The sequence below is a fragment of the Malus domestica genome, chromosome 05, assembly GCF_042453785.1.
Source record: "Malus domestica chromosome 05, GDT2T_hap1".
NCBI lineage: Eukaryota > Viridiplantae > Streptophyta > Magnoliopsida > Rosales > Rosaceae > Malus > Malus domestica.
The window spans coordinates 11,292,424-11,319,963 of record NC_091665.1 but is presented as its reverse complement, the minus strand read 5'-3'; the positions used below and the strand labels follow the sequence as shown (position 1 = coordinate 11,319,963).

At 39.1% G+C, this 27,540-nt stretch overlaps 1 protein-coding gene and 1 long non-coding RNA gene across 5 annotated transcripts; both read right to left on the bottom strand.

Moving 5' to 3' along the window:
- Window positions 1-8,130: 8,130 nt before the first annotated feature.
- LOC103448414 (nuclear pore complex protein NUP160-like) lies at window positions 8,131-10,486 on the bottom strand. Its single transcript, XM_008387680.4, has 4 exons — window positions 10,144-10,486; window positions 9,125-9,307; window positions 8,803-9,004; window positions 8,131-8,692 (listed from the first exon to the last, which is right to left on the bottom strand). The coding sequence occupies exons 2-4, from the start codon at window positions 9,161-9,163 to the stop codon at window positions 8,319-8,321; spliced, it is 615 nt and encodes a 204-aa protein (XP_008385902.2). The 5' UTR covers window positions 9,164-9,307; window positions 10,144-10,486; the 3' UTR covers window positions 8,131-8,318.
- Window positions 10,487-12,264: 1,778 nt separating this feature from the next.
- On the bottom strand, window positions 12,265-15,676 carry LOC114824782 (uncharacterized). Of its 4 annotated transcripts, none has more exons than XR_011581225.1 (7): window positions 15,226-15,676; window positions 14,836-15,095; window positions 14,612-14,657; window positions 14,170-14,241; window positions 12,966-14,045; window positions 12,790-12,854; window positions 12,265-12,713 (listed from the first exon to the last, which is right to left on the bottom strand). It is a non-coding gene; the product is annotated as an uncharacterized lncRNA (long non-coding RNA). The 4 variants fall into 4 exon arrangements; XR_011581223.1 differs by having other exon boundaries at window positions 12,267-12,713; window positions 12,790-14,045; window positions 14,836-14,958; window positions 15,054-15,095; window positions 15,226-15,674; XR_003773079.2 differs by having other exon boundaries at window positions 12,267-12,713; window positions 12,790-14,045; window positions 15,226-15,674.
- Between the last annotated feature and the right edge of the window lie 11,864 nt (window positions 15,677-27,540).

Genomic DNA, 27,540 nt, shown 5'->3' with positions numbered 1-27,540 from the left:
CCACTTTGCAGAAGCCCAAGCACTACCCAGTGCACTGCCGATTGTGCGGACCCCTTAGCTGATCAAGCTGACCAGGATGAGCGGGCTGCAGAATGCAGCATTGGACCGAGAGAGGAATCTCTGACTTGGACGAATAATGGGCCTGAATTGTTTGGGTCAGAAAGCAGACACGTTGGTAGCACCGAAGTAGCAATTCCAGCGAATAATAACCCTGAACACATAGACTTTTATCTCCTGCTCCCTGTTCACTTGTTCCGATACACGTCATACGTGGCTCGCATCTACTTGGTTTTCGGATGCTATCTCCAACTTAACCGTTTTGTGGAATCCAGATATTTTCACGTTATCCAAAAGTTTTGATGCAATGAGATATGCTGCTTGCTTAATATTTTTCCAATACGGGACTAACTAATTAATAAATTATTCATAACATCCTTCTCCTTTCTCCCCTGTCTATGTAGTTGAACAAGAAAATCGTAAAGAAATATGCTTTCAGTTGAGTTCATATTTTCTGGCACGTAGTATACTACAATCTATATATCCAAACGCCGATGACATACATCGATCATCTCTTTGAGTTAATAAGAAGGTTCCCATATGATCATTCCACTTCAGTGTATCATTTGATATGCAACCCTTCAGTCACGTAACAAAATATCTTAATTAATGTTCACAAGATTATAGTGCATGGAAAGTTTCCATATTTAACATACATAGTTATCATTCAATTGCAGTAGTCTAACTGTGGAGCAGTTCATTCACATGGAGACTGATGATCACAAAAAAGGCTCCGATCCAACAATTGAACGAGACCTTGGCGCTCTTCTCTCAGCAGGCTTTCTGCGCCTCAAAAATAGTTTTTCACCGAGAATGGACTCACCGGTCACGAACAAGAAAACCCACACACCGAAGCAAGCCATGAGAAACATGGCAGACAAAAAAAGTAGTTTCAGCTTTTTGGTTGATGATTCAAATCAGGTCACAGGGATGCTCACGTTGAGAGATATGATCATCCACTTTGCTCCACCATGTATAGATTCAGGCTTCCAAGGAGGTGGGTTCTTTGAATTTGCTCTGGAGCAGACTGGTTGTCATGTTAAAAATGGAACCATAATCTCTGATAAGTGACTTGGCTTATGATTGTTAAAAATGGAACCATAATCAGTGGTTGTCCGTAAAGATCGTACCATTATCTATTATGATTGTTTCTGGCAGGCCGAATCTAGTCACTATGTTTTCCTCTACGAAATTATGACTTGGCTTCGACCCATTTGGTGAAGTAGTCCGTTGCAACGAGTATCCACACATGTTTAGCTACACCAGAAGACGGTTTGATTTTACCGATTACATCCATGGCCCATCCTCGGAATGGCCATGGTTTGGTGACCAAATGTAGTGATTCGGCCAAAATTTGCTGTATAGGCCCATGGATTTGACATTGTACATATCCCTTTGCGTACTCAATAGAATCCTTTAGAATACTCAGCCAGAAATAGCCGTGTCGCCGAAGCAGCCAACGTATTTTTCGTCCAGATTGAAGGAATCGTAGGTGTGATTTTTCTTTAAAATAGGGACGATATTCGCTAGCCATTCGACATATCAAGTTGTCCAAATAAACCCAACTTTTAAAAGTCGGGTGAGTTCATCCTTTATACCGAGTTGTAATTCAGTCGAGAATCGTCAAGATGGTTGGCGGAATGGTTTACATCCAGATTTGATGCGCAATTCATGTTCAACTAGGGGGCGATCTAGACCAAACATCTCATGGTAACTCCAAGCAAAACAATCCTTGAATTCTTTAAGCAAATTACAATGATCAATTTTTACATGTTGGGGTAACAAAGCACTAATGAACAAAGGTCGTGGCTCTTTGGCCGTTCCAATATTTATTTCTTCCAATGGATCTTTAACTTAAGGTTGACTATCCTCAAGCTCAGCTGGTGCAGCCTGAACCTTATCTAGTGATAGTATGGGGCCGTTGTTTCATTCGACCAAAATTTCGACTCAGTTGATGCCCGAATTTGGGTGTTTGGAAATAGTGTACCAGTGGGCCAACAGTCGTTCCATGGTAGATGAAACCGCGACCCTGCGTCTGTCCTGTCTTTCTTCAGGTATCAAGGTCGGCGATCAAATCGACCAGCCCAAATCTCGCCGAATCCTGATGGATAGTCTCGGCGCCTACCTCAATCGCTTTTTGGATCAAAATTCGAGTTGGTCGCCCTTCTTCATGTAAACCTTGTAGGGTAATATAACCGACATGGTCATCATAATACCTTGCCTGAATCATATTGGCTTCGAACGGCTGACTGTCGGCCGTATGAACCACAACTGATTTTCCATCCCAAAATATGAAAACTTGATACAAAGAGGAGGAAATGCAATTCATTTGATGAATCCAATCCTGACCGAGCAAGGCATTATACTCGGTCTTGGAGTCAACGATAAAAAATACGGTTATGTGATTGCGACCTGTGATGTTTACCTCTGAAGGGAGTACTCCTTTGGTTTGGGATTTGTCACCGACGAAGCTGCTCATGGTTATTCCTGATGGGATGAGTTTGTTGTTGGATCATCGCAATGCTTTCATGACAGATATAGGCGTGACATTGATCGTTGCCCCACAATCGATGAATTTTTTTAGAGATTGGATAACCTTCATTGTGGGCCGTGACATACAATGGATTTAGATGTTAAAGATTAACCGAGGATGAGCGGGGAAACAATATGGCCAGAGATGCTTTAAGTTTGTCGTCGTTACTTGTTTACCTATCTTCGGTGGTGGCGATGAAGTTGACTTGCGTTGCTTTCTCGGCAACCACATTGCCATCCAAGAAGTTTGGTTTGTGTGCAGTCGGCTGAAATTCAGCAGGTAAAACGTGGACCATGCTGATTTCCATATTATCGAGGATTGAAGGGCCCATTGGATCTTGGTCGTCGTCTTCCGTGTTATCAGGGACTGCATCATCGTGCGTTAGAGCATCCTCAACCTGATCATCGTGTGCCTCAACAAGTACTTGCTCTTGTGGTGCGCAACCTGACCTTGTTTCCTTCTTACTGTTGCCCTTGAGCCCATCTATTTCTGGTGTTTGACTTTATCTCTGTGATGCTTTATGGGCTCGTTCTTCATAGGTGATCTGGGCGTCCCTTGTGTCTAGGTAGGCGTCCAAACATGCCACCTGATCTTGTTCATCAGCCGTTAGACCGAATAAGGGTATGACTGAGAAGACTTCGAAATGATATAGTAAGTATTAAAGGTCTTCAAGAGAAAAAGGAAGTTTGGCCATATCAATGTCCGTGTATTGGTCCACCTCGAAGCCAAGAACCCTAGCCTCTCGTATGTGTTGGAATCTGGCCTTCATTGTTGGATCAGTGGTTTTTGGACGATCTATTCAGCATCGGGGCAAGTTAGTGCCAGGTCAAGAGCTTTTTGACACGCCTTGGGTAATCCATAAAAATCGTTGGCAGAAAATTTCTTGTGAAACTCCCTCATGTATTCCAAAGACTCGTTGAGGAATGGAAGGTGTAGATTCTGCCGAACTCTTATTAGCGGCTCTTGTAGGGGTAATGGGGGAAGTTTGCTTTCGGCTTCTTTCCTAAACTGTTCGGAGCGAGTTTTCATCTTTGTGGGCCGAAGGAGAAGTTTTATGCGCTTCTCGAACTCTTCAATGGTAGTTTCGACGTTGTGATTGGTTCCCTTCTGCCCCTGTAATTCAGCCATGATTGTTGGGGTTGGCCGGTCATCTCCGCTTCCTATCGCTTCTTTCAGCTGCCATGTAACGTATGAAACAGTCTAGGCTACCTGTCGTTGAGCCATGCAGTCTATACACTGACGTCGACATTTCTGAGATTTGGAGAGTGCATTATACATGCCAGTGGGAGAATTGTAATTGTACCAACGTTGGTCGCGTGGTTCAGGCGGCCTGAAGGTTTTTTGATTTGCCGATGAACTTGAGCTGTTGGAATTACGCGAGTAATAATCCTCGTTATAAAACGGCGCGTCGAAATCAAGATGCCGTCTGACCGAGGTAAGGTCGTCCGTCCGTTTCTAGGGGCCGAGCCTATCAAACACTTTATGGCACTGTCCTCTACCAAGTTCCTTTGGAGGTGTTGCCGCGGCCTTAGATGGTTGTCGTGGTGTTGGAGTCTGAGCGTTTCTCATTTGGTTTGGTTAATACGACGCATGCCTTGCAATTGCTGCATAACACCATTGGTCCACTGGTCTCTTCTGTACTGGAGTCTGACGTAGGTTTGACTATGGCCGATCCCAAAAGTTCTGTGGGTGGTTCGTTGGAAAATAGATCAATTTTGATCTGTGGCTGAGAGTTCTGCTTTAGCATGTGTTGTATTGGGACAAACTTGGCTTTCCATTTCCTTTTGTTCTTGGGCAAGTGGGCGTCTACCATACCAACTGTTACCGAAGGGAATGGATCAATGTCAACCGTCATTTGTTTTTTAGGAAACTTTAGCTTGCCTTTATCAATCCAGCTTTGAATATTATCACAGAACACGACGCAGTTGTTCGTGGTAAGCTTATTTAAGTTATGGTACTTGTAATATATATTGCCTTTAAGTTCTTCAGCCTTGGGAATGTCATGTCCTGGCCGAAGTTTGATAATCTTTGCTAGCAACAACTGGTCGAAAATTGCATCGGCCTTGGTAATATCAAAACTGTAAACTTTCGTTTTCATTATCTCTTCAGTGGCCAAGCGGGTTTTGGCATTGTTGGACTTAATTTAAGTCAAACCTTTGAAGACATATGGTTTATCTATTACTATCTCGGTTGCGTCCACACTGACGTATTGGGAATCTTCACATTCGGTCGATGCGTAGCTGATCGTGGGATTTTTGTAAATTGTTCCCCTGGATGGGGACTTCGAGATCTTTTCCTCTCGGAGCAAATAATCATATTGCTCGACATGTTGGGCTAATTCGTACATATCTCAGAAGTTTTCCCCCAAGAATTTCTTTTTGTACTCCACGTCTAGCCCATTTAGAGCGAGCCTAACAAATTCGACTTCGGGCAGAGGTAGTCGGCACCAATTCCTGGCAGATTTAAACCTTGTAAGATAGTCCATTGGTGACTCATCAGATGCTTGAGCCATCCTAGCCAATGAAGAAACTGACATTTCCATCCTCGGCCGATAGAACTGTTCGTGAAACTTCCCGACCATCTTTTCCCAACTTTGGATGGAATTAGGTGGGAGGTTGATATACCATACGAATGATGAGCCTGTCAACGAAAAGTTGAACAATCGTAGTTTATGGAAATCACTATTGACATCTCCGCATTGCGCACTGAACCGGGCCATATGTTCTAACGAGGATAAGGACGACTCTCCAGCAAAAAGGTTGAAATCCGAAATTTTGAAGCCTTTAGGATATTCAAACTTTTCCACATAAGCTAGATATGGATGGATGAATTTCGGGAACTTCAGCCCTTTTTTCATGGCCGAATTGATCATTCGTTGGACCTTGGTCATATCAACGGATGTTGTTTCCACTCTCTGGTCGGATCCATCTGACCTACTACCCGATCCTCCCTTTCTTCCAAGTCAATTGTTTTGAGCCGAGTAAACACTTCTTCGGCCGGTAGCGAATTACTTTTAAGTGGAAGCTGTCGAGCTTGATCAGCATGTCCCCCTTCGAAGACTCTGCTAACCATTAATTTGAGTTATTTGGTGTGGGTCTCACTATTACTTCGTATTACGTTGAGCAAATTGTTCATTTTTTGGATAAATATTTGTTCAACTTGCCGAGATTGCTCGTCAAGTCGTCTTCAAAGAAATGACCTAGTTGGAGGGTCAGAGTCTTCACCATCGTCTTCATCGCAGTCCTCCACTATTCCTTTAATGAAAACGCATGCGGTTCGGTTGGATACTTCTGTGTTTCAAGGCTGGGTACTAAGACAAACTTCCTTTTATTGATGTGTCACACTTGCAGCCTTAGAGGTCACAATAACGATAGGATTTCGCACACATGACACTTCTTGTCCAGGACTCTGAACTGGCAGATCGGTCGTTGACTTTCCCATGGTTGTTTTCTTTTTAACTGATTGTGTCTCGATGGTCATGAACTTCGTAGTTTTAGCACTGTGTCCCATCGGGCGTGCTAAAATGTTGACCCTAAAAACTACCAGGCCTAAGTAGCGCGCAGGCCAAGTAACTAAGCTACTAGTTCTGCGAAGTCGGGTTTTAGAGCCTGAAGACAAAGCTACTAGTTCTGTGAAGTTCACAAATCGTCGGCGCCGGATTCGGTCACAATGTTTATATTTGTAAGTGTATAAGCACGCCGAATCAACACCAGAGTATAAGGGCACATATACTCAAAACAGATATATGTCTTAATGGTAAACGTGGTTCGGCTGTTAGAATGCCAAACTCTAAAGCCTACTTGTGAGTATCCAATCATAAAACAACTCAGCATTCAATGTGCCAAGCCCTAATAAACTATAACACCTCACTTCGTCAAGAAGGCTAATGAGATGACCTCTACCAATAAGGATTCGAAAACCCTTCTTGACTGAGACTTGGATAGATAACCAGTCGGCCTCGACGCAGTGTTATTTATCCAAACTGAAGATGTTCGCCGGTTGCCTTCACAATGTTGTTTATCCAAACTGAAGATGTGTTGGCAAAAAAGAAACTAAAAAATCTCAAGGTTATTGAGAGGTTTCGCGTAGAGCGATGGTTTGCGTAGGGCAGTTTGTGTGTTGAATTAGAGAGGGTTTAAATGATTCACCCTTCCCCCTATTTATAGTAGCCAACCTACTTCTGATCGAATCAAAGCCATACTCGGATTAGGACTTTTTCCCCTGATTCAACCTTATCTTGGCCAGTCCTACTCCTATTAGGACTTTGAACTCAACCCCCTTATCAGGTCGCATTCAATCCAAAGCTTCTGCATCCCTATCCTGCTGAAACTCCTTCTTGTATCAGGATTCAACTACCTTATCCGTCCCTCTCACAATAGGACTCACCCACATCCCATGGATTCCCAATGGGACACAGCCGGCCTTGACTATGCGGCCCATGAGCTGGATGACCCCCAGCGACTCATAAGCAAGGCCTTTGGGCCAAGAACAATTCTAAATTTGGCGCAAACAGTATTTTGGGCCCAAACACTTCGGTAATGCAAATTTTGGCATATCTAAAGTCTACACTTGGAAAAGGAATATTTTATGGAAAACATGGACATTTGAAGGTTGAGTGGTTTATAGATTGAGATTGGGTTGGCAATGTTACTGACAAACGATCTACATCTGGGAATTTTACATTTGTTAGAGGTAATTTGGTTATGTGGCGTTGTAAGAAGTAGAAAATGGTGTCAAGGTTGTCTACGGAAGCTAAGTATAGAGGTATGGCAAACGGAATATGTGAACTTATTTGGTTACATAAACTTTTGAGGTGTCTTGGTTTTGAACCAAAGGCGGCAATGGAGTTATATTGTGACCATGGTCTAAAATATCCATAATATCCCGATATTTCCATCGAAATTTCCGCATTTTTGGAGTACCGATATTTTTTTGGACTATCGATATTTCCGATATCATCGATATTTTAGACCTTGCTAAGTCACTCATGTATCTTACCATGCAATGTATAAAGTGTAAAATATTGTACTAATTCATTATATATAAATGATTATGATGTGTTTAAACTTCTTTCATTAATTACTACATATTTTCTACACTCACAATGTTTGCCAGCTCGCTATATAATCAACTTAAATCAGTTATATCTATCATGCAATGTATTTCTTTCCAATTTTTTGTGATAAACTAATAGATAATTGACTAAATAAACATCCTGCAAAGTTTCAATAAAAATTTCCAAGTTTTTCTTACAATTTCCGTGGTTTTTATTTAATTTTTATTGATATCGATAATATCCTGATATTTCCATCGAAATTTCCATGTTTTTGGACTACCGATATTTCCGATATCATCGATATTTTATATCTTGATTGTGACAATAAATTCGCAAGGGAGATAATTGATAATCCGGTACAACATGATTGAACAAAGCATGTGAAGGTTGATTGACACTAGGGCTGGGCACGGGCCGGGCCGAGCCGGGCCGAACCTAAGTTTGTAGGAACCTGACATTACCCGAAACGGGCCGGGACGGGGCGGGGATTGGATTTTCTTGTATAGGAACCGGACATTACCCGGCCCGGTTAAAACGGGCCGGTTCGGGCCGGGTCCACGGGTACCCTTTTTTTTTTTTTTTTTTTTAACTGCACTGCACAGTTTGAAAACTGCACAGTTTGCAAACTGCACAGATTGCAATTTGCAACTGCACAATCACAGTGACACTGCATTAGAAAGAAATAACAGTACGATTCATGTGCAAGGCATGAAGAGATAACAGCATGCCAATAGAAAATTTCCTCAATTTTTTTTTATCAGCCAGGTTTCTCTCCAAAGCAACATCAGGTCCATGCTCTGATACATGAAGCATTGCTACCGTTGAACCATATCCAGATTCTAAATTCTTCAAAAGGCGATGAGTAATTTCCTCAGCTGAGATAACGAGTGGTGCACTAACTAATGATTCATAAAATATAGCAGAAGCTGTTTTTCCCAATTGTTGGCTGACATTAACAACACATCTAAGCATTTTAACGAGCACCTCTAATTGAAGAATTAAACCCGCCTCCATGGTAACAAGATGGATGAGATCATCAGAAGTACCTATCAAATATGAATGTGAGAATTCCAAAATAAAAGGGACAAGCATTAAAAATAAGAAATAATTGGTCCTAAAACAAAAAAATGGAAAGGTTCAGCTAAAGCAACAATACCTGAGATACCATTAATAAGCCGCTCAATATTCTCCGAACAACGAAAAAGAGATACTGAGTTCTTTCTGATCAATCCAAAACTACCCCTGTAGGAATCCAAAAGCAAGCCACATAGTGCATTGCTCTTGCACCAATTTTGGAAGTAGGGAGAACAGAATTTTTTCCAACAGCACAATATTGACGTTGAATTATCACTAACACCCTAAAACAATAGACAACATACATTGGTTATCTGTTAGCTAGCAACCCCAGGTCATTCCTATCCCCTCCACGGTGTCATATGAGTGTGTGAGAGAGAAACAATAAAAACTCCAACGCAAACCTCATGTTCAATCAGGGAAAGAATTTCCTTCTTCAACATATCGGCGGTTAGAGAATGGAAATCTGAATCACTCCAGTGCCTGTTATAATCCAGCAAGGTTGAGCGCAAAGCAATATTATGATGAACCCCAGGAAGAAGCAGCCTGCGTAAGAAAATCGAGGATACAACCGGTACAATATGATCCTGCAGAATTTTCATCAAGCGAAACATCATAAGCAGCTTATTTAATATATAATAGCTTCTAGACTAGCTATAATGAACATCTTACATAAATTTTCATTCTTGTTCAGTTTATAAATATTTTCTACTAACGTTTATACTCAACCCATACACACAGTTAACGCTTGATTACCAACATTTTCTCAGCATTCAAAGTTACACAAACATATTTTCTGAGCAGCCAAACAGAGTCAAAAGTCATACAAAACCTGCTGGGGCCAAATATCTTTCTATTTTTTTTTTAAACAAATCACAAAACCAAGAGCAGAAAAGTATGAGAAGAAAATAGAAAGTAGGTCCAACAAGTTTGGAAATTTCTAAACCTCACCATCAATAGCTAAAACTTCCAAACCAACAACAAACGCATGCGACAACCCGCAAACCCGCCATCGCTCTAAAACCACTTACGGAAAAATTTTAATCCGATAACTCATCCGAAACCACTACTCAGCTCCAAATATAAAAAATTAAAATTAACAGGAAAGAAGACGACTACAAAACAATCGGAACCAAACGAAGTCGGAAATGGAAACCAGAGAGTCATCTATCAGACTACCGGAGCTCCAAAAACGCCAAAAAGCAGTGAATTTTTTAACGATCGAGAATCCGAGAAGGAAAATAAAATGAGGAAGCTTTAAGAGAAACATATCAATAACCATAGATTGGAGCTAGAACTCTTTATTATACTAAAAATAGAGAAACCAGATCATCTTTGCCTAAAACAATAGAGAAAACATCAACCCACTCACACACAGATCAGAGACAACGGCGTTTGGAACCCTGAAAATTTAAATAGTTACCTGAAAATTTAAACAGATCAGAGACAAAGTCGCAGCTGGTGATGCTTTGTGGATGGCGGCTTGTGGCTGGCGCAGATGGTTTACGGCGGGTGAGCTGGGTATATGCCTGGTTTACGGCGGCTTGTGAAGGTTTAGGGTAGGTGAGATGGGAGAGAGAGAGAGAAAGAAAGACTGTGAGAGAGAGAGATCGAGAAGAAGGAGATCGAGAGGGAAGAGATCGAGAGAGAGGAGATCGAGAGGGATGAGATCGAGAGAGATCGGGAGAGCGGAGAGTTCGAGGGAGGCGGAGAGATCGAGCGGAGAGATCGAATTAGGTCTGAATCCTGATAATAAAAGGGTGAGTGACAGTGAGGGTCGAATTCTAATAATAAAAGAGACCGTAATCACAGTAGACCAACGGTCCGGGCCGGGGGCCCGTTTTCTCCAATCTTTAGAACCGGCCCGCCCCGTTATTTATCTGGAACCGGCCCGCCCCACCCCATTTTGTATTTGTAATTCTTAGACCCGCCCCGTACCCGTCCCGAACCGCAAAGACCCGCCCGACCCGCGGGTCCAGGACCCGTTTGCCCAACCCTAATTGACACTTTGTCAAGAAAAATCTTGAAAGGAATATTGTGTCTATACCGTTTGTGATTTCAGGAGAGCAATTGGTTGATGTTCTTACTCATGCAGTATCTAGTAAGGTTTTCCAACTTGAAGTTCGTACTCAGAACACGGGACGGAACCCCACATGTTATTATACAATTGGCTGAAAACTTTTTTTTCAAGTGTCCCTCCAATTGTATAATAATAAGATATGGTGTTCTTCCGTGTTTTAAGCACACTGAAAACTTACTCATCTATTTAGCGTGTTTCTTCAATTCTATGTATCATTCAATGCTATGAGTGTTAGATTTGGTTTTCATAACTATTTAGATATAAGAAATACTAAGGAGACTCTCTCAAAGTATGACTATCTATGGACTCTTTGCCATCTCACAATTTAACGCCAACATTATAAAACATTATACAAAAAAATGAGTTGATAGAGAGTTCATGAAGAGTCACACTTTTGAGAGAATCTCCTTAGGATTTCTCTTTAGATTTTTTATTTTTAATCTCAATAATTTATTTCTTGTATAATTCAATGCTACATAATTTTGAAAAGATTTTCAAATATATATTTTTTTAAAATACTTTAGCAAAGTAGTTAAAAATGGGTATTTTTGGTACTTGGATGTTTAACTATTTTCGCCCTATCCGTTAATGTGCATGTTCTTACGCCTGTAAAAGTCTTAAAGACCTTTTTTTATTCATGCCCACGCCTAGCTTATAAATTTTTATTGCATTTATCGTGACGTACTGAAGCTCATGCAAGCTTCTATGCTAATCAGAATTATGCCATGTGTAAGAATTTTAAATAATAGATAATGTTAGAGAGGCCAAATTTTTAAATTGAATTGACAAATCAAATTATGTGTCTTCAATAAGAAATACGCACGACACTTAATTAATAATCCAATCATCTGCAACCATATTATTTGGTTTAAAAAATTTGTTTTCCCTAACATTACCCTTAAATAATTTGTACTAGTATATGCCCACACACAACGTGTGAAATTTTTCACTTTGGTTAAAATTGAAGGAAAGAGAGAGAGTGAGAAAGAACGTGGGAGTGAGGAGAGGAGAGGAGAGAAGGAGAGGTTTTTTTTTTTTTTTTTTTTTTTTTTTTTTTTTTTTAAATTAAAGATGATAAACTTACATGTAGGTGAGATTTAAAAAAAAAATTTGTTTTGTGAAATTACGTTACTTTCCTTAACTTTTTGTTGTAATAAAAGACAAATATATCTTTTCACAATCTTTTAGTTTGACAAAGAGGGTTTTAGTAGACTTTTTCTTAGGTAACAAATTTTAAAGGATTTTAGTAAAGTTACAAATATGGATGTCTGTTATGGATTTCAATGGATTTGTATAGACTTCTTTTATGGACTTGTTAGGATTTATAGTCAGTACTAGAAATTGTGCCCGCGCGTTGCTGCGGAATTGAAAATTGTATGAAAAATTACGCAATTGTATTCTCTTCATAAAAAAAATATAACAGAGTTTTAAATAATTAGATGATGGAAATTGGATACAAAAATATTAAAGTGGCAAAGTCAATGTAAGTGGTGAGAAAAGCTATACTAATTCTGCCCCCGATCTTTATTGAACATAGGCTTGAACAAAGAAGCAATCATTTCTACTTTTGGTGATTGAATACAAACTCCAACATAAAATACATGACATGATAAAGCAACAAACTTTATAGGTGACATCGTATGAAAATTGCTAGTCCAGACGCAATAGTGTAATATAACAGAATATAATAGGATTTAAAAAGTTCAATTTCCATATCAACTAAGTTGCTGAAACAAAATTTAAAATCAATTCAGTTACAATTCATCTAGTAGGATAATCATCAATTAAGTTGCATTTCAACAAAAATTAGACTGCAACCTGTAAGTGAAGAAAAAGAAGAATCTTACTACTATAAGGCCAGTTTTCTTGTCGAGCTCATACTTAACCTTGATGCGTTTGCCAATTTCAACAAACTGATATAGAAATAACCATACTCACAAACCGGTCAACAATCAAGAAAATGGGAGTGTGTGTGAGAAAGAATCCAACCTTAATTGTGCGCATGAAATTCAGCAACTTCCTATAATACCTCTGTAATCGTATCACCCATGAAACTACATAAACAAAACCAACAAATGTGGAAATCTAAAGGCATCATAAACATCACAGATTAAACACAACTTATGATTAATCTTCAAGATGTAAAATTTAAAATTATTACTCACATCAGCATTCGACCAACAAATAGGTACAATTATCTAGATACTGATGAATTAAAGCTTGCAGCAACAATTTCAAGACCCATTGACATCACACAAGCGGATAAAATGTATTAGTTAGTTCCCAAGCTAGTAAGATAATGAATTTCATGAACAAAAAAAGAGAGATGCAACTCCAATTTAACATGTCAAAAGCATTGCAACTGTAGGTTTGGAAATTATAAAAGTCCATCCAATCAATAGACAGAAAACAATAGTGGTGAGTAGGTGAATATGCAACCAAGAATCTAAAATATACTTGACAAATTTGCGATTCCATTGTAGCCTAAATGATAACAAATAATTTGCCCATTATAGACACAGTACAATTTATATACAGACTCATCATGAATGAAACAAATTTAAACACCAAAACAGAAATTTATTCCTCCAGAGTAGAGGGGGGAAATAATTTTTTACTTGAAAAGTTGGAAGTAGCACTACTGCATAAATTACAAATGCAAATTGAGGGAATACCTATCAAATAAAGTTGACTACATTCTGAGCAATGCTAGAGAATATTCTTAATCTTTTCAAGTGCTACATGCAGCGAACATAAAGTTTGGATACCAGACTGGCTCCTAGTTGTTTCCAAAGAAGGAAAAATTGACATTATTTTGCAATAAATTGCAGAGAGTACCTTACACAGAAAACAAAAACAATCAACCAACGATGTACGAAGATAAAACTATAAGACAAAATAAAAGGCTGATATTCAGATGACCCATGGTGATGGTGATCCAAAAAAATATATATATATATGGACAACAACTTCAAAATTGAGTTTTAGAGAGAGTGAGAGGTGAAGTCACCTTGTAACCAGAGACCAAATCCATTTTTTTTCTCATTACCCACGTTGCAATTCAACTTGAGAAATCCCGAAACCAAACACCCAAACACAATGCAATCAAATATCAGCACGAAATATTAATTGGAAGCTAAAAAGATTGAAACTTGCCTACTGTGATGTATACAGTTTGGGCATTTGCTTGTGAGACTGTTGTGACATGCTGATCTCAGCTCCTTTAAAGTAACATCAGGCGTTGTCTGCCAAGTAGGTAAAATCCATAAGATATCTTATAATCCATGAGATAAATTATTGCGTCAAAGTTATACGCTAAAAGAAAATTCATACTTCCATATGAACCCAAAGGACAATTTTTGCATATACCTTGGTAGGTTCATTCTCTAGATGAGTTTCTCTACTCATCATCCATGTCATGTGAAAACCTCATGCTAACTTCTGCAGAAAGCCACCAAAAAAATGAAAAATAAAATTAGACAAAAAGGTTGGAGAGAATATGAAATAACTAATTAGAGAGAGCAGAACCATAGTAACCAATCAGGAAAGATGCTTTTAAATTCAAGAAAAAACATTTAAGAGAAAGTGAAAATAAAAACCATCAATTTTCAATTATTTTTCAATCTTACAGTTGGGATTACACATAAAATATAACTAAAATCCCCAACTTTCTCAGAAAACTACAACTATTTTTACAAATCTCCATCACCCAACATTGAAAAATGAAAATTAAGAAACAACACAAAAGTAGGCAAACAACAGATAAAAGAACAAAACACGTGAGAACCGAAACGTTAAAAACAACACATACCCATTCAAAAACAAAAAATCCCAGAAAATCTGTATATTAGCACTCCCTGCAATACCCCAAAATCAGAAAATTAGAAAAATTTAGTTTGATAACATTGTACCTTAAGAAACCTCTAAATTTCTAGTCAAAGGAAAATTACTACCACATCTGCATAAAAAATAATCAGAAGATTAAAACTCAAATTCATAAAGCATTTGTTCAAAGTATTTATTAGAGAAACTTACATATGGATGAAGGTGTCGATCTCTTGTATCATGTAGAGCATCATTGCCTGGACTTCGCGAATATAATAGGTTCTCAGCATTCAAATGATTTTCATACACTTCGTAAAAAACCCGACCATATAACTGCACAAAAAAATTAAAAAAAAATTATAATGATAAATTCGAATCTATAGTACAATAAAGAACAAAGAAAAAGTCACTTATTATAAATCAGCTACTTTGCTTCATCATCGTCTGCACAATCTTCTGCCAATTCATACCTAAATATCCATAAGATCTAACAAATAAATCGCCTGAAAAAACATATGAAATCCAAACTCCAGCAGTTTTGAAGTAACCTAAAATAAAAATTATTCTTATAGATACAAAGAAACTAAACAAAATTTATACCTTTCTCTTTTTTGGGATTTGAAATTCTCGAGAGCCCCATCCTCATTTTCTTTAGTCCAGACAACAGATTGAGAAGCATCCTTACAGAATACACACATGCATGAGTCAAAGTCGCTTGATTTGACATTCGGCCATGAAAACGAAGAAAGGGAGAGGTGGCCGTGCTTTACCTTTATCGGCGATGGGATTTGCGGAGTCCTCCGTGAAGGCAGAGTCATCGATGATGAGTGCAGAGCCGATCTGAGGAAGGCACTGCGAGATGGTGATGGATCTGGATCCAGTTTGGGGGTTGAACTTTTGGAGATCGATTTAATTTCTTGTTTCAAAAGTGTTAATCGCAAAAGACACAATAGAGACGTTTGCGGGAGGTGTGTTAGGGAAGCAGAGGGCTAGAGTTTTTTTAGAAAGAAGTAGACGTCTGAGAGCTTGGCTTCGAAATGGAACGAAGAGTCCAGAAGGACCAGAATTTCTAGAACCACATCAACGCGTCGAGATCCCATAGAAGCAGGTTTCTTTTCCACGATGACCAACACGTGTATACAAAGGGTACAATTGTAAATTCACTGTACAAAAATGGAAAAAATAGCTGTGAATGGGCAGCAGCTCAAGGGCAGTTCCGCCAAAACACTGCTCGTGAACAGTGCTTTTCCACCGGGTTTTAGTATATAGATAATGTTTGAGTGTGCATCAACAATAGAACTGTTGTTTGATGATGTTTACCAATTACCACGTTCAAATCATGATTATCCACGTGAAACCATCAAATTATTCTAATACAATTTTAAAATCCTGTTAAAAAATATCAAATTCATCGCTCAATCCCCAATTTCCATACACAATTATCAAACGCTAAATTGTTCCAATAAATTACCTTACCGAGAGCTAATAACTTAATCCCCCAAATCCAAAACTCAGCATTTGGCTGCTAAAATTATCTCACTAAATAACCTCTTGAATTATAATATTTTAAAATATTAAAAAATCGTCAATTACGCAATAAATTGCAACCAACGACGAGTCAGAAATAAGAATTGAGATTTAACGTCGTCCACCATTGCCGAATTGCGATCAACAACGAAGTCAGAAACCCCTACAAAAGGAGCAGAAAGAAAAAGAAGGGAAATTGAGAAAACTGATAGGATTGGACATAATAAATGGAAAATTGCAAGAACGTAAATGCAGGGGAAGGAAAAGAAAATCAAAGGAAATTCACATCTTTATTCATAGTCTCCGTACATCATAAAAGGGCTTTAAATATACTAAAAAATAGCTAGGTTTTGAGGTATGGATGGGCTTAATAGTATTACCCAAGTAGTAGGCCTAATCGATGGTAATGGCAATAGGTGATCTAACTAGTCATAACCAAAATCCAATAGCTTTGCATTAATCCCACCCCCTTAAGATGAGGCTTGCCCTCAAGCCTCTCAAACTGAGAAAGATGCATGCAGCAGTTAGGGAAAGAGGCCAGCCAGGTTGTCCAATGGTGTACCATGCTCATATTCAGTATTAGCTTTTGTATGGTCTATAAATCACGAACCATGTCTTTCCAAAACTTCTTCAGTGTGTTCACCCAAAAAACAAAGATCATTAACTCATATCTTGACAAAATGAAATCATGCAGTTTTGCCAAATACTTTGAGATGGGATAAAAGAGTGGGCGCACACTAAGCTTGACAGCATTGAGCAAGACAACTCCTGGGGTAGATAGATTGCATTAAAGATGGCAAGAGATGGTGTAAGCTGTAACAATATCACCCATTTCATAGCAAGTAGCATTCCTGGTGAACGGGCAAGTAAGACACGAGTTTCTTCATCTTCGAAAGCCTTCGCATCATGCTCAGTAAGTAGGTTGGAGGCCCAAAAATAGAATGGAAAATAACTCTTCACAAAGCCATTGAATCAACTCTTCCCAGAAATTTTGCCGTTGGAATTTCTGAAGTATGTGGAATTAGTTTAGAATTCAAGGACTGCCCTTGCCACCAAGTCTTGAGAAGAGTGATGCAACCAATCAGATATTGCAGATCAACAATATGCCGATATGATCCCACCATTAATCAATACAGTGATATAGTGAGAGAGGCCGTAGTTCCATGTATCAGTGCTTGTGATATTGCCTTGGTCTCCTTTAGCAAATTTGAATGATAACGCTGACCGTTGTTATCAGAGAACGTGGAGATGTGAACAATAGCGTGCCACATCAAGTTGGGTTGGTTGGTCTTGCAGTAATTCTCAAATAAATCATGAGGAACTGTAGAAGGCACCACTAGGATATATTTGAAATTCACGGCATCCTTATCACCAAGGTGGATCCATTCTAGGAAATGCACATCACTATAATCCCTCTTCCTCGATAGAATTGGAATTTCACTGCTTTGGCATATGCAAACAATAGAACAAAGGGAACTTTGTCGAAAAGCTCCCGGTACTGTTCACTTTAACGAAAAACCACGTTTTTACACTAAAAAGTCAATCCTGATACTATTCACTTTACCCTTTATTTTGTCTTTATCATTAAAACTCAAAGTTTTCAAGCCCTTTTCATTAGTTTTCCTTAGAACACAAATCATGCTCATATTATTAGAGGTGACTCTCCATGTACCATGATTTTGAACAAAATCAACTGCAACAAAACTTCCTTTTGAAACTGTACTCCATACGAAAACTAGTAGTGTCCAAATCCATGTGGCAATGAACAAAACCTTTCTTGAACAAGCTGACACTGAATTAAGTATCAGAAAAGCAAGAATATCATCCGTAAAAAACCGTATTGCAGACTCGCTATGCTGGATTGCTGAGGTGAAGAAATGAAAAAGATAATTTTTCATCCCCTCTGTCTTTGTTGATCCCTGATATACAATTGCACTACCGGTCACAAACTCAGCATGTATTTTAGAGCTAGAGAGTTCAAAATCAATGGCGAGCTTTGGCAATTTGTCCTCTGTTATTTTATGTGCATGGTGAAGCAAACTTTGGAGACTAGAGGAGGCACCAAAACATGAGCTCTGACCTACAACATTTGTTTGCCTATCAACTTCGCAGTCCTTACCGTAAGGTCAAAATAATTTCTTATGCAGAATTTCATCACCCAATCCCAACTAGCAGTTGACAATGTTCTTTTGATATGAGGTAAGGTCAAAATCCTGCATGCATTTAGTGGGAATACCGTACCTGTGACTGTAGTATTCCCAAGGGTAGCCTCAGATCTTTCCTGCCAATTCTCATCCAAGAGCTTAATTCCAATTAGTGCTTTAAGCAACTTGGCATGGTCAAGATGTGAGTTAACCATAAAAAAGTTATTTGCATCATTTATTACAGCAAGTGATCTCATGCCACACCATAAAATCTTACTCATGAAGTCCATGCTAAAACCGAGCAAAGAAGTAGGAAGTAAAGGCATGACCTCTTCATTGTGAGATAGAATAAAAGAGATGTGCCGGTCATCATGAATAATTTTTTTGCACAGTAGTGTCACCATAATTTCAAAAGCAACCCTCCATTTACCACTCTCTTGAGAAATATCGAAGAATGCACAAGATATTCTCAAAACTCTTGTTGATATCAATAAGGAGACTAATACAATAAGTGTCAAACCACACTTTGCATACAGATTACCCCCAATAATAAAACCATGATTTAGCTCATGCTGACAAGCATGCCACACCGGATCCTGAGTAAATTTATGCATTACAATCTTGAAAAGAGAACTGCTTGATGAAAGAGTTATATCATAATAATGCCCCAATTTTTTTTGCAGCTGCAACAACCATGGACTTGTATCTGGAAATGTGGCTGACCAACCTTGTATCCCTTCCAGTCACGAACACTAGTCTTAGACCGATTGCTGACCATAGATTATCAGAAATGTTACGTTTCTTGAGCCTTACGTTCTCACCATTCTGCCTTGTCAACCTCTCGATGGTTTGGTCCTTGAGCTAGATGGCCTCAGTCAAAAGTTTTTTATCCTTTCTAGCATCATCCACAAGCTACTTATTCTTTTTCAATTTCGCCTTATATCGCTCTGCCTCTCGTAATCTATCATCGTACTCAGTCATGACCTACATGACAAAATGATCATCACTACCAAAAAATTTAAAAAAAAAAGGAGAAAACAAGGAAATGACAAAGTAACACTCACATAAGAAGATAGCTTCAACATTTGGTCGCAATCTGATTCAGTCTTAGCTAGTGGCTCTCCGAGCTCATAAAAAATGAATCGACGCCCTGCCAGGCAATTGTTAACATACCCAAAGCTCTTTGGCTACATGGCAACCTTCAAGTCCTTCTAAGGGACACTGCCAGCCTCTTCCTTATCCTTACTCTTGCGGCTGGAATTAGGATCGCCTTCCTGGCCAATGTGCGCCATAACTGGAGGAAAGATAGGATCAATAGTAGGAAGAGAAGGCAACAATCGCCTCTCCTCCCCTGTGACTATGGCAGCAGCACATCCGATAGCCCCAGCTTCAGCTTTCTTCGAGGCAGCTTTCCTCGGTGCTTGCGAGCTTCCTTGTGAGACAGGATGTCTTCTGAGGGAACTAACATAGGTGTTTTCCTTTTCTTAGTGCTAGTCTCCCCTTTCTTGCTCACCTTCTCCACTAAACAAGGAGGATCAAAGTAAGGAATACAACTTTATATAAAATAAAAAAGAAGGGAAGAGCAGAGATCAAGTGAAAGCTACAACTTACTCACTCATCTCTGGCACTCAGGAACTAGGGGCTGGAAACCGTACTTTCGAAATAAGGGTCGTAGCTTGCCCAAGTGTCTATCCTCTTGGGGCACCCTCAACACCTTCTCTATGTCAGCTAGCTCCCGTCCGGACAGCTTGATGGTCCCTCGCGTCACTGCACGAAGAAGAATGTTAGAAGCAAGAGAAAATCACAACAAATAACAAATAATGCAAACTATGGATACATTACAACCTACAGTCTGGAAGTGAGTAGGAACATGTCGCTCAGGCGTGACACCATTAGCATACTCCCAATCATTGTAAAGAAAGCACCAATAGTTTTTCCATGTGCAGTACACCTTTTTCTTACCAAAGACAATACGCTCTCTCTCGCTCCGACACGCACACTCAACATAACCTGTGCATGACTTCACTGGGTGCATCTTATAGCAGTAACGCCACTGATGGAAGGAAGGCTCACCCAACCCACACTCCATCCAAATGATATAAAACCCGATCAAAGCATCCCAGAAACCAGGGTTGACTTGCGTAGGCGCATATCCGATAAAAGATAGCATCTGTTGCAACCATGGGTGCAAAGGTAGCTTCACCCCTAAGGTCACTAGTATTTGGGTGTAGAACATAACATGACCCTTGGGCAGCTCAAAGGACAATTCTTCGTAATGCACCAAACATATTCCTACACTACAAGGGATACTACATGACTGTCTTAGGGCCTCAAGCTACTTTTTGCTATCTAACAAGTTGTTCTCTAAATGATCCGCTGTGAACTTAGAGCGAAATATGGGTATGGCATCAAAAACAACCCCCTCACCCACCAACATGAAGGAGGAAGAATCAACATTGGCTAAGGTTTGACAGTTGTGAAGATCATCCAACATTTCTTTTGTACAAAACTCTAACAAAGGCCTTGAAGACTCCGACATCGCAGTCTCAAACCTACAGCTAGAGCTAGGGGAGCCCTCATCACTAAGACTTCCAAGCTCTGACATCACTAAGACTTCCAAGCTCTGACATCTACAGCAAACAGAAACAAACTCTATCACAACATGAAGGATCAAAACCTAAGAAGTTCCTAGGGCATAAGGAAAAGCTCAACTAGTTCATCATGTTCTTAACCAAATACAAACAAAAAGAATGAAAGCATTTGAAATAGTGGAGAAGACTACCAACCTGAAGATAGTGCAAAGCACTGCCAAAAACCCTCTCAACTAAAAGAGCACGATGTCTTCAAAAATCACTACAAAATGAGCAAATGAAGGCAATGAAAAAAGTGGAAACTTATCATTCTTATATGGTTCAACATGGCCAAAGAAATTCAAAATTCAAATTCAAACCATGAGAAAACCACATGGAAAGTCTTCAAACTTCCTCACAAGCTAGGGAGTTTTCAAATTTCAAACTTACACCCCCCCTCCAAAAAAAAGGGAGGAGGTGAACATAGCAGCTTCATCAATGGAGGGTAACTACAATTCTCAAAAGCTTCACACACTCTTGATTAAGACAGTGTGAAGCAAAACCAATTTATGGTGCCAACAAAAGTTTCAACATATAAGCTTCACCCACAAAGCTTCACCTACCAAGCTTCAACGATTCATACACTCTTGATCAAGACAGTGTGAAGCAAAACCAATTTATGATTCCAACAAAAGTTTCAACATATAAGCTTCACCCACAAAGCTTCACATACAAAGCTTCACCTACCAAGCTTCAACATATAAGCTTCACCTACAAAGCTTCAACCAAAAAACTTCACCTACAAAGCTTCAACCAAAAAACTTCACCTACAAAGCTTCACCAAATGGAAAGCAACTACAAATGTCAAAAGCTTCACACACTCTTGATCAAGATAGTGTGAAGCAAAATCAAGTTCTTGTGTCTTAAAAATAGCTTCAACTATTCAAGCTAAATACCCAAACACAATACCTTGCTGCTAAAATATATATATATATATATATATATATATATTTATATTTATATTCCACAAAACTCAAGATTTTTACAATCTGTGCCTCAACAAGAAGTACAAACAAAAGTTTTAAATATCAATTTTCTTATCCTTCCTCTCCATTCACAAAGGCCTTGTTGCATATTATACAATTATTTGCATGCAGTTTCAGTCATAAACAAAAGCACAATTAAATATTCAAATGGAGGAGTGTTGAACCTCTTAAGCTTGCAGACCCACAAGTTACCTAGCCCCTTTGCAACCTTCAATCCAGCTACAAGTCACAGCTGCAGTCTTGAAAATCAAAGCAGCCACCCACGGTTACACCTTCTACAATTCCACTTATTTTGCTTTAGCATAAAGAAAAGAAGAAAAGGTGTAGTCCACATGACTTTGCCAGGAAAGTGGGGTTTCCACTTATTTTGCCTTTAAAATCAAAAATCAAAATAAGTCAAAATAAAACAAGGTAAGAAAAGGTGAAGCAGGGAGTGGCAGAAAAGAGGAGAACATGAACAAGTTGTGCTACAGTAAGAAAAGTAAGGGGAAATGGAGAAGAAGACATGGACAAAGGGATGAGGCCTTGGGCCTTATTTTTATTTTATTATTTCCCTACTTCTCAACATGAAGCAAGAGAGAATTGAGCTGCTAAACTATAAAAATGTTGGCCCTTGGTGAAGGTCAAACTAGTTTGAAATATTTGCAGGTTGAAACATATATACAGATATGTGGTATCACAAACAAAGCTTCGTTACTTTGACAACTTGGCTACTACCAAGACACTTCCCTCTGCAACTATCCTCACCCGGAAACTTAGGAGACTCCTACCATATGCTATTACACCTCGGTACTCAAAAGTTTTGTGACTACTCAATGACTTGGATTTTTCAAGTCCCTAATCGAGAACCTTTCTTCACTCGAGAAATTAAGGGAGCAATATTTCAACCTACAAGGTCCACCCACGAAGTTTCAACATGCAAACTTCAACAAAAGAAAAAATTCAAAGAACTTAGTGAAGGATGCCTTAGTGTATTTAACACAATACGTTGAATGAAGTAAAGCTTATTTATTGATATTTCCGATAAATTACAGATATGTACATACACATGAATCAAAATAAACAAACATGAAGGAGCCTTCACAAAGGTTGCTTTTGAGAAACCTCAGTACTCAGCAAAGCCCCAGAAATATGAGGCACTGGAAGGTGATCATTTGGAGCCTTAGGACTGGGCAAAACCCCAAAGAAAGAAGGCACCGGAGATTGATCGTTCGGAGCCTCAGTACTGGGCAAAACCCCAGAAAGAAGAGGCACCGAAAGTCGATCATTTGGAGCTTCAATATGTGGTACAGCCCCAGAAGACGAAGGCAATAAATGCCTTTCAAACAAACTCATAAACATCTGATGATCACTTAAAATCTAACCCTCAGATTCCTGCAACTGGTCAAGCTTTCTCTTCATGCTTGTAGCATAGCTATGTGCAAGCCTGTACAACTTTTTATTCTCGTGCTTGAGCCCTCTGATCTCCTGTTTAAGACTTATCACTTCGGCCGCCAATGATTCAACTTAGGAGGTTCAAGCAAATAGGCGTTGTGTCATATTAGACATAGAACCTGCACACTGAACACTGAGAGCTAGAGAATCCTTAACAGCCAACTCATCGGATGGTTTGGAAAGTAGTATGTTGTCTTTGGGAGTGAGAAGATTCTTGGCCACCACCGCAGCGGTTGATGCGAAAATTATCTTAACACACAAATTTAACCCTCTTTTGACAATTGTAGTACAAGTATAAATAGGGATCGTTCTGGACCGGGGATTAGGAAGGCTTGCTAATAACCTCTAAACTGACTCAAAAACATAAAACTAAACTTAAAAACACTTAACAAGACTCACAAGACTCAAAGCAAACTTAAAATACTCAAAACAGCTTAAAACAACCAAATAAACTTAAACTAGACACTAGGAATGACTTTGGACGAAAATTGACTTTTACTTGAATCAAAACACTTAAAAACACAAACTAAAACAGATTTGAAACACTTTGAAACAAGAAACTAAAAGGGGGGTTTTGATTTGGATGAAGTTGAAACAAACAAACAAGTATGAAAAACTAGACAGATTGTAAAACAAATTTGAGAAATAAAATGATGGATGAGATAGCTAGAGGCTTTTTCTCCAGACATGACATGTATGCAAATAACTTGATTTCCAGTTACTACTTCATTGAATTATGAACGACAATGCTCCAAATTAAACGTGACATCACTAGTTAACTCTCAGATTTTCCTTGTTTTATTGGATTGGATGACATCATTCGACAACCCAAAACATTCTTCAAAAGTTCCCTACTTGACATCATAATAGAGATACAATCAAAGATCATTACGTTTAATGAAAATCATAAGCATTGACAAAGCACTTGCAACTATGACATCATGTCACTCATGCTAGGAATTGAACTTAACGCGATCGTTTATAAGCGATCTTCACTACATGTGAATATAAGTTTGTAACGATTATGCGAAACTTCGTTATACTCTAGCAACGGATTTATGCATGCCAATTAAGTGTCGACCCTTAATTAACAAATACAAATAAGTTATCAATCAAATAGTTAAGCCAATTGCATTCACGATTCAAGAGTTCATAACTGGAATTTATCAAATCATATTACACACATAATCATGGCTTTGAAATCACCCCTAGCTAAGAGGGGTTTAGCCACTCATATTCACAACAAAACGAAAGAAAATGAATTTAAACATTGGAAACAAAAGAAATAAAACACCTAAACGCTCCAACGATCCAAGTTGGACAGCAAGCACGTCCAAGCACTTTCCTTCCCTTCCTTTGCTATGGCACAAGGTGTTGGTGAGTGTTTGAAGGTTTGTTTGTATGGAGGAATGAATGTAAAGATGAATGGAGTGTTTGGATGAAGGTTGTATTGAAATGGGGATGAATGATCAAGCAAAAACTAAACTATATGGCTGCCACACACACTTCCTTTTATAGAGGAAGTGCACGGCAATGGAGGGAATTTGGTGGTGTTTGCAATGATTCAAGGGTAAAAATGAAGTAATGATGCAAAGCATGGGGGGTAAAATGGAATGGTGTTGCAGTAATGAGTGCATTGAGTGGTGTTTGAAATGATTCAAAGGTGAAAGTGAAGTGATGATGCAAAGCATGGGGGGTAAATTAGAGTGGTGTTGCAGCTAGGGAACATGAATGATTGTGCACATGGTAGAGAAAGGAAAGGAAGGTGGAATTGTGCATAAATGAGTCAAAGGTGCTGCAAGACTCATGATGCACGACATGGGATTCCAAATGTGATGGATGGTGCATCAATGAGTGTATGTAATGGAGGTAAAAGTTGTATGAAATCTGGTGCATGAAGGGGACAAGGGTGATTATGCATGGCATGGGTGGAAAGGTGAGTAAGTGGTGAATCGATGAGTGCAAGGAGGTGAAAGGATATTGTGCACATGGTAGACAAAGGAAAGGAAGTGGAATGATGCAACAAATAGGCCAATGCAGGGAACATGGATGATGATGCACGGCATAGGAATCCAAAGGGAGTGCAATGGTGGTGCACGGCAATGATGGAAAGGTGAATGGTGGAGTGACACCCCTTTGTGGCTGAGCTCTTTGTCCTTTTTACACTAATTCTTCTTTCTCTTTAACACATTCCTAGCCTCTTTAGTCTTCAATTTTGTCCATCCATCTTGCTTCATGCATGTGTTATCCATTCCAAGCCCAAAACTGCTCCAAAATGCACCAAAATGCATCTTATTGCTTTATAAGGCCTATGGACCTACAAACACACGAAAATAGCTTAAAATACATAATTAACTAAGAAATAACAACATAAATGCATGAGAACAAGCTAACTCAGTCGCATAAATATGCTCCTATCAACGGTCATGTCATTATTCATCACAAAGTTCCCAATGATAAAGGGACCAGTAAGGGATAAGAATGATGGGCGCCATATGTTGTCTTGAGGAGACATGGCTACCTCTTCCATAGCATTCAAGTCTAAACAACAGTCGGATGGGCCAAACATTTTTAGAAATAATGAAGAAAAAATGAGGAACAGTAAATCTCATAAATACAAAAATAGGGGGAAATTCCTACAAGCAATAACTCTATGAACGTACTTCTTGAGCACAACTGGTGCCCCTATAAAAGGAAAGGCAACAGGGTCGTTTGTTCAACAATCAAAGAGGCACCACTCTCCAAATTTCGAGAAACAGATTTTCCTGAGTAAAATTTATTAGCAATCTTCACACACGACATCAACTCCTCAGATACCAAGGATAAATTTGCCAAAGAACTCTGACAAAGTTAAGGCATGAGAATTTTGAAGTTCCAGCTACCCTACTATTATCCATAAGGGTAAAAGAATAGCACCACTACTGGCTAATTGGAAAATCCCTAGATGTGTCAACCTCCATCTTTCGTGGCAAAGCATACTCACAAGAATGCCTAATTTTTTTCTCACATCCAAGAACACACCTTCAACAGATTTGCTTATTCAAAAATCGAAGAGGCAACGCTCTTCGAATTTCGAAAGCTAGATCTTCAACATATCTTCTTGCTTAAAAAATGAAGAGGCACCCCTCTCCGAACTTCGAGATCCAGATTTCTTTGGATAAAACTTATCTGCAATCTCCACACGCAACATCAGCTTTTCGAATACCACAGACCACTTTTTCAAAGTGCTCTGACAAAGTTAAAACACATGAATATTGCAGTTCCCACTACATTACTATGACCAAGAAGGGTAAAGGAACAGCATTACTACTTGTTGTTGGGGAAATTCATATATATGTCGACCTCCATCCTTCACGGCTAGGCAGACCTGCAAAAATGCTTAACCCTCCTTCACACCCAATAGGGCACTTACCGCGAAGCCTCTCGAAATACTCAGCTTCCTTCTCCCCCGATAATACCTTTGCAAACCATCCACATCAGAGCAAGAGTATCTCATATCATGTTTTTTCCATGTCTTTTCCTTTGCCCTTGTTCTTACCTGCAAGACAAGGAGAAAGAAAGCAATCAGTCGGAACTTGAAATCAAACTTCCGATCTGGAACTGATTGCCCATAACCTTTGCCTGGTTGCTTACCTAGCATTGCTCTCAAGTACTCATCCTCAACTGTTGTCAAGGTCACGAATTCCTTCGGTAAATACCTCAATACAGTTGATATGATATTGACGCTTTACACTGAAGCTGCCAAGCATCGATGAGTCGCTGAGGAGTAGTGCTCTAAAGGACCATTTAAATACAAAGGTTGCGCACCCCTTCTACGATGTAAAATATTGAAGCAAAAGGTTCAACGATGAGCTAGATGAAGGAAAAATTTTGTCCTAGCTAAGAACAAGTAAGAACATTTGAATACATATGCAAACTATTAACACATTAAAGTAGGCATGCATTAAAAAACAATTCATAAAACCCATGACTTTCAAAGCCTAGTATATGGTGAACCAATAAACTCTTTAACAAACTTAAAGAGAAGAAACGATTTAGAGATTCTTTACCCTTGAAGCTCATCCTTGATTACACAAGGGATTCACCCAAGTGGAGGGCCTTCAAGTCACCTCCTTGCTCCTTGGATCTTCCTTTGAGGATTTGAGGATAGAATCACCAAAACACCAAAAGCTTGATGTCTTTAAGTCTCCACAC

Excerpts from the sequence above, each read along its gene's own strand:
- LOC103448414 (XM_008387680.4), bottom strand. The coding sequence starts at position 9,163 with ATGTTGAAGAAGGAAATTCTTTCCCTGATTGAACATGAG. Across the intron at positions 9,005-9,124 it reads TTTCCCTGATTGAACATGAG|GGTGTTAGTGATAATTCAAC; the intron begins GTTTGCGTTGGA and ends CTATTGTTTTAG. Across the intron at positions 8,693-8,802 it reads GCTTATTAATGGTATCTCAG|GTACTTCTGATGATCTCATC; the intron begins GTATTGTTGCTT and ends CATATTTGATAG.